Source organism: Onthophagus taurus, chromosome 11 (assembly GCF_036711975.1).
Source record: "Onthophagus taurus isolate NC chromosome 11, IU_Otau_3.0, whole genome shotgun sequence".
Classification (NCBI taxonomy): domain Eukaryota; kingdom Metazoa; phylum Arthropoda; class Insecta; order Coleoptera; family Scarabaeidae; genus Onthophagus; species Onthophagus taurus.
In genome coordinates, this window is record NC_091976.1 from 5,879,563 (window position 1) to 5,892,649 (window position 13,087).

General features: G+C 36.4%; 1 protein-coding gene across 1 annotated transcript; it reads right to left on the minus strand.

The window, feature by feature from the left end:
- Positions 1-9,646: 9,646 nt before the first annotated feature.
- LOC139432023 (piggyBac transposable element-derived protein 4-like) lies at positions 9,647-11,467 on the minus strand. Its single transcript, XM_071200352.1, has one exon. It carries the CDS (start codon positions 11,465-11,467, stop codon positions 9,647-9,649), a length of 1,821 nt encoding a protein of 606 aa, XP_071056453.1.
- Between the last annotated feature and the right edge of the window lie 1,620 nt (positions 11,468-13,087).

Below are 13,087 nucleotides of genomic sequence, written 5' to 3' on the forward strand. Positions count from 1 at the left end.
TAACCTCAGGCACTGCAAAGACGAACAAAACAAAACAAAAATATTCAAAATCGGTTAATAATTGTCCGAGTTATCGATGCGATCAGTTTGAAAAAAATCGGTTCGATAAAAACGTGTTTAAAGTTTTCAGTCCATTTTCTTCTTTATCAAATCGTATCTTTTAAAATTTACATACCTATATTATACTGTCGAGTCCTGGACCATATGACGGTTCTTCCTCTTCATCTCTAGGGGTCTTCAATTTCTTAATTTTTTCATTGACCTTTTCCATGCGATCCTCAGCAGCTTTAATCCGGTTAAAGTTACGGTCGGTGCAGTAAGAATAGAGGGTTGATCCAATTTTGATGCCCAGTAAGTCCATTATGTTTAAGGTTGCCAGTGCACCTTCATTAAATGTTATTGCTGAAATATATAAAGCTGTTTCAACAATAACTGAACAAGTAGAATTAGATTTCGGTGCGATTTGCCACACTAAAGCATTAAAGCTCTCGTTATTATTTTGGGTGAATCCACCAACACATCTTTCTAATAATCGAGAGTCCGAGAGGTCTTAAATAATAAATTGGTAATAATAGTTCGGCAATATCTTCAGGAAGTGGTGGTTTCTCAATAAACGACTCCAAGCTGTTTGTCGATACAGCTTTTTGAAACTTACAACAAGAATCGGCTCCTTCAGGGCAGAGAAAATGTTGGGGATTTTCAGATGACGAGAATTTATGGTAAAACGTTTGCCAAATAGCATTATACATGTCGTCAATATTTGTCACATTGCGACGTATTGCTAAACCATAGTATTTAGTTAACTCATTAATTAATTTATGTGTTAATCGACCTTTCCCACCCAAAGTTTTTCCTGCCGTAGTTCGTTGTTTTTTGATAGCCCTGAGTCGGCTCCCCTTTCTTTTTTGGACAGGGTTGGTACATTCTTTTTTAACGATCATTACATCTCCGTATGGTTTTGCATCGCAAATATTTTTATACGTTTTTGTATCACCATCTCCAATGTAATTTATATATTTCACGTTATGTAAAGATTCAGATCTTTGAAACATTTCTTTTATTCCTTCGACCTCCATTTGACCCGATGAATTATTGTGATTTATTCTACACACTTCAGAATGCTTCTGTAACCAGTCATCATGTTCAATAGTACCTTTCTGTGGATTCATTTGTGCACATGATTTACAGAAGCTTGATCTCATTGTAACGTCCACAATTTTTCCAGTGTAGTAACCAATTACAGAAGAAATACCAAATAAAGATTTATATCCTCGTTTCTTCCAGCTTCCATCTCCAGATAACGAAATTCCCGGAATAATTTCGGAGTTCAATTGTTTTGAGGTTTCTTCCACTTCTTCTTTTGCAGCTTTGCTCAGAACAATATCGCAACAAGTTTTTGCTGCATCCCTGATCTGTTTCACTACACGATCGTAAAAACTGTGAAACATTGGCCGTGGTAAATCCATCAAGGCACAAAATCTTTGCGCACCGACTAACCCAACACCAATTAGCCTTATAGCAAAGATAAAACGACGATTTATTTCATACGCATTATCAATGAGAGGGCATGAATCAATTGAAACTGGATCACATTTTCCACAGCTCACAACAAGCTTGAAACCTAGTCCTCTGACACTTCGTTCAGTAAAATTAATATCTCCACCGCATTTTTTTACACGATATATAATTACTAAGCACTGCAAAAACACTAAAAAAGTTCAAAATTTTATAATTAATATTTAAATTCACATCACATTCAGTGTCTTGCGAAATTTTTCTTTTTGAAGAACTCACACGCCGTTTGGAACCGATATCTTCATTTTTTTCTATTTCGTATCTATTGCGCGGCCGATTAAGTTTTCTCCCGTTTCTGGATGGTCTACTTTTACAGCTTTTATAACTCTTACTACTTTTACGATCCATTTTTTGATACAACACAAAATATTTTTAAAAATAAGTTAAAATCAGAGAAGCCACGTGCGCTCACTAAGAAACTTCAGAAATGACTGTGCGTCTATCGAACTTCTAGGTACGCAAAACGATAGAAAGAGCTATTATATTGTGAACCTTGTACAAACTTGTACAAACTCGCTTTATATAACAAAAGAAATTCGAAGAAAAACCCTATTCTCATTGGGACGCCAAGCGAAAAACGGTCGGTCTACCTGCTCTCACTAACATGACTGTAACTCAGGCAATTTTTGAAATTTAAACCTGAAATTTTGTACACATATTTTTAAATATATACTATCACGATCGGACTGATAAAATAGGATGTTGATCTTTTTATTATCTGTTGATCTATTAATTAATTCTTGGAAAACATCTGGTGGGATGCTGTTAATAACCCTTTCAATTTCTTCCTTCAATTGGTGTATTATTTGTGGTTTGCTCGCGTACACTTTTGATTTCACAATGGTGGTATCATGTTGTGGGCTACCATCATACTCTGCAATACCTACTCGCCGGTCCGAGTCTGAGGCCTGAACCCTTTTAAGACGAGAGACTTCGTTTCCAAAGGTGACGTCTTCGCAGAATCTCCTCCACGACCCTCTCTTCTTTCGACGAACACTTTTTTTAAACTCCGATAGTTTGCCTTTGTAGCAGTTCCAATCAGAATCTAATCTCGAGCTTTTGGCTTTATTGAAGGTTGCTCTGACCTCCCTCTTAAGGTCGCTGAGCTCAGTGCACCACCACAGAGTGGCACGTCCTGAATCAGCTTCCAGAGGGAGTGGACAAGCCTTTGTACACGCAATTGTCAGGGAATCTGTCAAGACCAATGATCGTTCCTCAACATCCTGATAACACCGATTTGAACTTGTTCACGTCAGTGTTCCTGGGGTTCCGCTTCAGGCTTTTCCCGATTTAGCGTCCTCTGCCAGACTCATCAACTCCTCAACTCCTCAGAAGTGGCCTGGCCCTCGAACGGAAGGTAAACTGAAGCCAATGTGATATCCGTATCGCTACGATTGACGGTACAACGAATTCTAACAGTCGTTACGTCCCCTCCTGTATGCAGTGGCAGCAGAAAGGCTTGGACACAGTATAAACATAAGCAGTAGTTTCACATCGTGTCGGCGCTTTGAGTTATGTGCCGAAAACCGATCTTTGCGCAAGGTTACGCGCAGTAGTGTGGACGGTGGTTTAAATTGTAACTAAAATTTAATTTCAAACGATTAATTTATTATACACATTATTTTATTTTGATAATTACGCTTATATCGTAACTTTATGATTTTCTTAATTGTAAATCTCAATTATTATTAAATTGATGTTAAATTATATTCTGATTACTAAATTGGTTATTAGAAGTCGAAATTTTTAGTTGAAAAAAATCTATTAAATAATTTAAATCAAAAAAATATTCAGTTTTAAAATATTGTAGATATTAAACATTATTCAGACATTATAATAACAGAAATGTTTATTCTAAATATATATATTACAAATGTTTTAGAATTACAATTTTTTAGTTTTTACTACTACTTCCTTGACTTTTTAAATTTCTATTAACAAATTTTAGGGTAAAATATAATCTAATTCTTACAAGAAAGGTTAATAAATAATTAATAGGAAAATTGGGACATGGTGGTTCAAATTGTAATAAAATCAGTTGGGACTTTATTTGTGACCCTACACAATTACTTATGGCCACTTGAGGAAAAATGTCACAAAATTTTGCTTCCAATATTTTAATGTAATGTATAAAATTTTCTGATGGCATAAACAAATTACCAAATTGGTCATTTTCTTTATTAGTATACGCCTTAAAATATGAGAACATGGTGCTATTTTTTAATTGAATATTTTCATGCCCATAAACCTGACAAACTTGACAAGAATGTTTTACTAAACATTTTTTAATAATGTATCCAGCAATATATGTCAAGGCATTTTCTTGTGGTAGTTCGATCTTGTGATAATCACTGGAATCAATAGCCAACACTTTGGTAAAAACCGATTCCTTTGGCATCAAAATATTTGTGTTTCTTGATATTTGTTGGGGTTTTAAATTCATTAAAACCACATCTAAATCTTCTATGCAATTAGCTTTCTCGGCAAATTGGAAAAAATTTAAACAAAATAATTTTTTAAAAGCCCTGTTAAACTGGATAGGCGTTGGATTTATCGAATTGCCACCTTGTTGACGAACTGACCCAAAAAAGTTTTCCAGGGCATCCTGATTAAGACGCCTAGTCCGTAAATGGTTGATTCCCTTCTGTTTTGTTATGGTCCATAACTCCTTTATCGAATTTATGGTAATTTGCCAGCCATTTATAAAATTCATTCGATTTGTTACATTGATGCCATTATTTAACACTTTAAGATTTTTAAAATATTCTACCATATCATTTAAGATTTTAATTTGATCAGCATTTGCTGTGAACGGTCTGTTATAAATTTTTGGACTGTTGAATGTCTGAGAATTTAAAATATCAAATAAATTGTCCATTCTGGAAATGAAAGCTGCTGTGGCCATTGCATCTCCAGTGAAATAATTCAGCGCGATGTAAGTATTTAATCCAGCAGCAACAGATGCACTGAATATTTGCGCTGCCAATTTCACACGCATTTTTTGGAAATTATTTGGATTAATATGTTCATTCGTGAGCCGTGGAGCCTGTCTAAATGTCTGTTGCTTATCTTGATTGTAGAACCTCTCAACATATTTTTTATCAGTAACTCCTTCTTCAACAACAAAATTATATTTAAAAAAGTTGTTCCTTGTAGATTTTAACAGGTGAGGGGTATCAAATATATAAAACACTTTCTTGCCATTTACTTCAAAAAAAATTACTAAATTTAATTTAAATTAAATTCAAATATTAAAATTAAATTTACTTTTGAATTTTTAATGGTTTACTCTGTTTGCGATGTTACTATAAATAATTTAATATTTATTTTAATAATTATTTTCCATGTTCCATAGGTATTTTTAGGTTAGTTCTGTTTGATTTGTTGTCAACAAACCGTTAATTCATATTTTTACCGTTCATGCGATACTGCGCACAACTATGCGCAAGGAACGTTTTACATCCAGCGTTTAGCGAGGTGAAACTATTGCTTATGTTTATACTGTGGCTTGGACGTGTCTAAGCACGTAAATGGCTGTTCTTATTTTGTCACTACCAAGACAGCTGAAAAGAGAGCCTTTAAGTCCACTGAATCCTCGAACGCCGGATTTAAAACTCCAAAGTTCTTGGATCAGTGCTATCGCGTTAGTATTCATATCTAAGTGACGACAGAGGGTGGCAGTTGCAGCCCTGTTGTGATGCAGGTTGCACTGAACCACCCTCAATTCGTTCCCAGAAGTTAATACACCACCTTCGCAAGGATCCATTACTTTGGTGGGATGGTAACCGTAGCCGAAGCTATTTTACGAGGGGGCGTTTCCAAAATGGATTCGTCTAGCACCTCTGACGAAGCCTGGGGTCTTCGGGTCGTCATCTAGGTTGGCGAGAGTAGCCTCGTCCACCTCTTCGGGTGGAGGCACCTTTGTTTCCATCCTTATCCCCTCTGCCTCTTTAAAACTCGTTCTCGGACCCTTACTAGCCGTTTTACCCTGCGCAGGTTCCTGCCTCTTTCTCTTGGATTTCCTCAAAGAGGGTTCCGTGGAAGTGGCGGATCTCTACCGCTTAGGTTGCCCTCAACCTGTCCCTGGGTGCGAGCGTCAACCTTCCCGCTATGTTGCGGTTGGTGATCCCTGCTCCCCGTCGGTGGCTTGTAGGGGGTCCACCAACTGGACCCTTCAGCGGAGTTTCGGACAGGGGCTATTTTCCTCGCCTTTCTTCTCCTTTTGGCTTCCGACCCCGGCACCCTATGCTTGTGTCGCCGATGGTGGATTTCAGTGAAGCCCTGCCCATCGGACGGTCCAGCTATAGGGGTGGAGTCCGCCACCGGTGTCGAGGTTGCGCCATTATCGCTGATCCCTTTCGATAGCTCAACGTTTCAACGCTTCGCGACCGACCTAACACAATGACAGGCGGCCCGCGTGGGGAAAGTGATAAAGGAACGTAATAAAACACGTTAACCAAAAAACTGGGCCACTTAAAAATGTAAAAATGGCGTGTGAACACAGTTGTTCCGCCAGATGGCGTCAAAAAGGGGTATATATACATAGATGCCATGTTGAAGAATTAAGAACTATGATGAAATTTTAACACGTTGACTGCCGTGTGTATCAAAACTGGTACACACTTCTGTAGTGTAGTAATGCGCGTGATATACCCGCGGCAGTTAACGTGTTAATGAAATTTTCAACTGTCTCATTCACAGTATTTGAGAAGTAACTTTTTGTTGCAAAGATTTTGATTTAAAGATCTCAAAGTGAGAAACTTGAAACCCTTATCCCTTAGAGAATCCCATAAGTACCTCACATTACTAATTGTTGCTAACAGTAGTTTGATTGTTGGAGGATTTCCTACACACTTACCACTGGACAAACATTTGATTTGTCTTAACTTTCTACTGGCAGCAACCCAAAATTGAAGATGTTGTGAGCTGCTAGTTAGCTTGCATGCTAAAGGTTTTGCAGAAGTAAATACAGAATTCAGCGAGTGAAATAGGTCGTTGATAAACTTTACAAATATCGCTGTTCCCGCAGCATCCATAACGGCTGCTTTCGACAGAATGTGGAGGAGGGAAGCAGTGGAGTTACTGAACACTTGCGCTGCAAGGTTTACTTTCATCTTTTGCCGATTGGTGGGGTTTACGTGAACATACGTAAGCTTGGTAGCTTTGAATATGCCACTATTCCCATCCAACGCGTACAGCCGATGAATGTCACTCCACTTAGCCGTTTTCCCTTCGAATACAATATCTTTGGTCATCAAATTATTGCTCATGCTTTTCAGCATATGAGGGACATCAAAAAGATGAATAATTTGATGACCATCAATATTATATACGAATTGATCACCCTTCTTACCACATTCTGCTGAAAGGCTACGCAAGGCAGCTACATTCCAGGAGCCACCATCGCATACAGATGCTACGATGCGAAAATCCGTATGTTTATGAACGGCTCGTATAACTTCTTTGATCAGTGATTTTAATATATACTGATTCGCGGCTTTGTGGGTAAAATAGAAAGCAACAGGTTGCTTCCATTTTCTCGCCAAACCACGAATCATAAATACCAAAACATGATCTGAAAGTTTTTGACTCCTTTCTGTTCCCACATCTACAAACCCTTCAACATGCCTTCAACATTATTTTCAGTTACCTTCAAATTCAAATTCTTTCCAGTGTCCATCTCATTAAACATAAGTGTGCAGAAACGGTCACGGAGAGCCATTTTAGTTGAAACACTCTTCAGATAGGTAAGTAAATTTAGGTTGATTCCGCTGGTCAGTTAGAAAGTTGCAAGGGATCGTCTTAATGTTCTTGTAGACGGTAGGCAAAAGATCTTTTGCAGGTATCGGTAGGAGCGGGGACCGTGTTTGAAAATGGAGAGAAATTGGGCTTTCTCTTCTAAGATATAACGGCGTTTTTTTTTTTTTTTGATACATGGAAATTTCGAAGGAGTGAAAGAATAAAAACACGGAGAGGTTTAGGTAGGGTATGTATTTGTTGGATATTGGTTAAGTTAGATGGGGAAAAGGGATTTAGATAATTTTTTTGGGATTGGGACAAATACTGTATGCGCTTCCTCCGATAACGCAAGGCATTTTCCGCCTTCTTTAATCTCGTAAGCAGCTTCCGCTCCTTCGGGGTAACTTTACATGCTCGTGTTGTTCGATCTGAAAATGACATTAATACGAAATTGTATTTAATTACTAAATTGTACTTAATTAAATATTTACCTTTGCACTTCCTCGACTTAGGAGTCTCCAATTCAGAAGACATGCAGGGAATGGATTTACCGGATGGAGGATTGACAGGAGAATCGGGAATGTCTTCTAAATTTTCAACACGTCGAGGTAGTTGTTGTGCAGACAACTTCTTTCGTGCTGGTGTTTGAAATTGGTTGGTCTCGAAGTGCCGCTCACACACACGAAACCTTCTCCCATGTAACTGACCATACGTACAGTCCACAAGATCCGGCCTCCCCATTCTTTCCAACCATTGCCGCCGCAGATCATCTGATCTTGGAAAGCAGAACAGTTGTCGATCTTTGGACGGCAGAACACACAACACTGTAGATTAGGATTTATTAAACATTTAAAATATAAATTTCTAAAATAATAAGCATTAAATAATACTTTTAGAACTTGTTAAGAACTTAACATCAAGATTTTTTTAGTTACTTAATTTATTTTACTTATTTAAATTTAATTATTACTATGTGAATATAACAACCAAAAAAAAGTTATTATTAATTGCTTATGTTGAATCTGGTTGAATTGTATGATTCTGGTCATGATTTATAAATTACAAGGTTAAGAACTTATACATAATTATTTGTTTAATAATTATTTCCTAATAAAAAAAATTAATAAGATTTTAACTTTTCATTTATTTACAAACAAATAATATTTATTGTAACCCTATATTCTCTGGAGTAAATGAAGTGGCCTAACCATTTCAAAATATTTTATTTATATAACCATTAATTACTCGAATTAGCTAAAAGCATAATCACATAAATCAATCATAAATCAATAAATCATAATCGCTAAAATCACATAAATTAAATATCTACTAATCTTTCTAAGTTAATTTTTATTATATTATGACCATGTGACGGGATTATAATTATATATTTGCTAGGATAATCTTATACTTACTGCGATTGCAGGCATGATTACACACAGATATATAATTATAGACAGTGATATAATATATGTAAACGTAGTTTCACTAAAACTCACTAAAACTTCAGCTAAAACGAAGTGAAGTGAAGCACACGTCAAGCAAGAGCTATGACTAATACCGCCATGACGATTCTACGATTTCTTTTTCTTGATATTTATTCTCAAAAAGTCATATAAATACAGGATAATTACATATGTAATTTTTTTCTCATATATACATTACTTAGGTAACATATAACAATTTATAAAATAAGTGATTTAAAATTTCAATTATTAAACCTCGGGAAGGACGAACAATGCCGAAAGACCGACGGTAGCGCCACCCGTAGTTGCGACAGGGAACTACATACTTGGATAAATTTATTCCTATGTCGTGTCACCCCCCTGACTCTGTTATACCTGTTGGTTATACATGCAAGGCTAAAACCATCATGCAAACCCTAAGGCAGCGATGCACAGACTTATTAAGACTAGGGGCCACTCGGGCAAATCATGAACTAATGGCGGGCCGGCAGAAGTATAGGTAATTAAAGACAATAAAGAATTGATAATAATGTATTAACCTTTAATTGGAGACGTGCATGTGGAGGGATGTGCGTGGTGACGTTGGGTCCTAGGGACCCATGTCTTTTTAAGAGCCTTTGGTATATTTTTCTTTTAGTTTGCCGTTTTATGCTTCACTTCATACCTTACTTAATTAGAAAAGTGGATTCTGCTCATTTTATTACTATTAACAAGGGCGGTATTAAATAAACAGTAATAGCCTACAAAAAAAGGTATTATTTTATTCTTAGAGAAAGAAATACAAATAAACTAAATAAGGATCACATCTATGATGTCTATATTGTTTAACATATATATGATAACAAAGTAAAATTAAAAATGGCACTCTAGGTTCTATTTTCACAATTTCTGCAGAGCATGTCCGAACATTGTAGACAAATGGGATGTTTACAGTCCTTGCAGTAATATGATGTCTTTCTATCCACATTTTTTGGGCACATGTAGCACCGTTTGCGCTTGGAACGCTCTACAGTATTTTCTACAGCTGCTAGAGGTAGTGTTTCAGGAGCATCAGGTCCTAAAATCCGATTGATCGTTATCCGAAGTTGGGATGGTAACCTATCATTATATGTACGACGTTTCAGTTCGGGTAGTATCAGCTCTTTTGCCAATTGCTTGATAAAATCTAACCGACTGATTTGTTTTCTATTTGGTAAACAGTTGTATAAAATATATGAGTTAACGGAAGACATGTTAATCATTGCGTAAAAAACTGCCATAGGCCATCTACGAGTTCTGCGATTGACGGAATAATTCGCACATTTTTTATCTAAACTGTCTACTCCGCCTTTAGTCATGTTATATAACGCTATTATTTCGGGCTTCCTTGTTTCTTGATCAATGCCAGATGTTTGATGCATAGAAGAAAGTGCAATAACAACCTTGGATTTTTTGGGTACATGAGAAACCAAAGTCATATTTCCGTGAAACCCGTACAACGTTGAGCCCACGGTGCGTCTTCTATTTGATAAAAATGCAATCGGTATATCCCTTTTATTCTTTCGCATTGTGCCCACATACGTTAATTTTCTCTTTGTAAGTTCATTTACAAGTTCAACCGATGTAAACCAATTGTCGGCTGTAACATTTCTATTGGAGCCATAAATTGGATGTGCAAGTCGAAGAACAGCTTGGGTCGGTTTATTTAGAGTCAATAAGTTTGTATCCAATCCCCTACCATCTGAATTTCTCCCACTGTATATGTATGCATTATAGCAGTAATTATTTCTGGCGTCGGTAAGTATCATCACTTTTATGCCATATTTATTCGGTTTGTTTGGGATGTACATTTTGAAACTGCAGCGACCCCTAAATCCTACTAGCATTTCGTCTACACAGACATATTCTCCCAAAATATAGTTATCTTGAAAGTTTGACACTAGTTTTTCGAAACACCAAGATATAGGTGCTGCAGCATTATCTTTTCTTCTTTGCTGTCTTGTGTTTGAATCATCGAATCGAAGACATGCTAATAACGTCAATATCCGCTTCAGTGACATCGTACAGCGAAATAAATCACGGCCAGTACCATCTGTCGCAAACAGTGAACTCAAATCTTCATGTCCTGACTTGAAGACCCCACTATACAAGAGCAACCCTAATAGCGCTTGAAATTCGATCTCATCCACATTTCGGATTTCTATGCGAGTTGTACCTTGAAATTTTTCGCGATTGGCTTCTAACTTTTGGTTTGTTTTGGAAATTATTTCTTGGGAGAGTTCTTGTGAGAATAGACAATTCCAAATATCGGAGATACTTGAAGAATCCTGAACATTTTTTACAGGTCCTCTGACGCCTGGTAGTTTTATGGTTACTTTATTAGAGGCGGACACTCTTATTGTTCTTTTTTTCTCTTGTGTGGCCCACTTCAATCTATTTTTCCCATAAAAATATTTAACGCGGCTCTCTTTTCGGTTACTTTTTTCACTTTCATCGTTTAGTAATTGTACGTTTCGTACAGGTACTGCGCAGGTATCATCTATATCACTGTCACCTTGTTCAGAGTCAGAGTTATGGCAACTTTTAGAGTAGTGATCACTAGGACAATCGTCTATATCACTTGCATTTTCGTCCACTTCAGGAAGTTCAAAATCAGGAAATCTTGGATCATCCGGTCTCGTAGATTCGAGATAACGTTTCGTGGCCATTGTTTTTTAATTTATGTTCTTTGATAATATTTTCTATTTACAATTAGTTAAATGCACCCGGATACCCCAACAATGACTTTTCATAAAGTATCTTCAGATTATATTCAGAAATTGAATAGTTTAGACAAAGATGATGCTTACAGTAAGGACGCTTAAAATCAACTGTTATAAATATAAATATAATTATAAATATAATTGTATGCACAGTAAATCGTTTTTTTTTTCTAAGCCTACTTGGATAATTTTGAAACGAAGCCTATTTGGATTTTTTAGTCAACATCTACCTTAAATTTTTTTTTTTTTTAACGTTTACGACGACGTCGGGTCCCTGGGACCCATGAGTCGCTGTCGTGGGCTCAATACACGCCGTAAACAATTAAAACATTACCGACTGAGTAAGTTGCTATGTTTTAGGAAGGTATTGAAGAGTTAGGTCTGAAAGTGTTTGTATATGTTGTTCAGCAACCAAAATTAACAGGCACGGGTCCCAGAGACCCATACGTCACCAGTTAAAGGTTAAAATTGAAAAAGAATTTATTAATTTGAAGCGTGGCACTGCATAGTACTTACAATGTTTTTTATATTTGGCTCAAATTTACTTGTAGCAACACGTAAAACTGTTTCCAAACTATCATTTGCAAGGCGGTTTCGATTTTTTGTTTTATTATTATTTAGTATTGAAAAAGTTTGTATACGGTTGTAGGATACATTATTCTGAAGCGATCTTTCTAATAAAATTTTTCCGAAATGTTTATAATAACCGCAGGAGAACGGTTTTAAGATCACCAATGGCGTGTTAGTAAACGCCGAAGGGAACGCCTTCGGAGATCGTAAATCTCACTCAGGCAATCGATCACACCCCCGGTCGGTCCGCCGCGCCCAGCCCAACCCAACCCAACCCAGTTTATGTATAAATTTAATAATATATTGCAAGAATGAAATTGCTTTCCAACATAAGGTTTGGTGATACGCAGGTAGAAATTAGACGAGGTTCGGTCACGAAGCGAATTTTTTTTGTTTTTAAAAAAATACGAAGTAATTGAATTGAACCATATGTTAAAGGATAATGTGATAAAACTTAAAGTAAAATCCCAAAAAAAAATTATTAAACAAATCTGAAAATATCAAAATATTTTAGAACACTGACGATTGTCTAAATAATGTTTTAACAGTTTTTTTGAAATAAAATCGATGTAGTTAACGCTTTGGTAATGAACAGTTACAACATCCAAACGAGTGATTCGAGGTCGAACTACAATAATTGACAAACAATACAATAATTGTCGTACGATGCTGACAAAGTAACGAAAAAAGATATAAATCGGTCAAAATGAAGTAATAAGTAAAAACAAAGAACTTAAATGTTTTATTCCAGAATTTAAATAAAGAAGAATCTAATATAGAAGATATCCTAATGCAAACGCTTTTGTGCAGTTGGATTTCCGATTAAGGACGGAAGGAAGATTAATTGCTCATCGCGGGGAAGGCAGACCACAACGCGGTGTTCGAGACCATGAACGAATTCTAGAGGAAGTTGAGGAAAATCCGACAATGAGTACGAGGAGATTATCAACAGTTTTAGATATACCAAAAACAACGATAAATAGAGTGCTCTGCAAT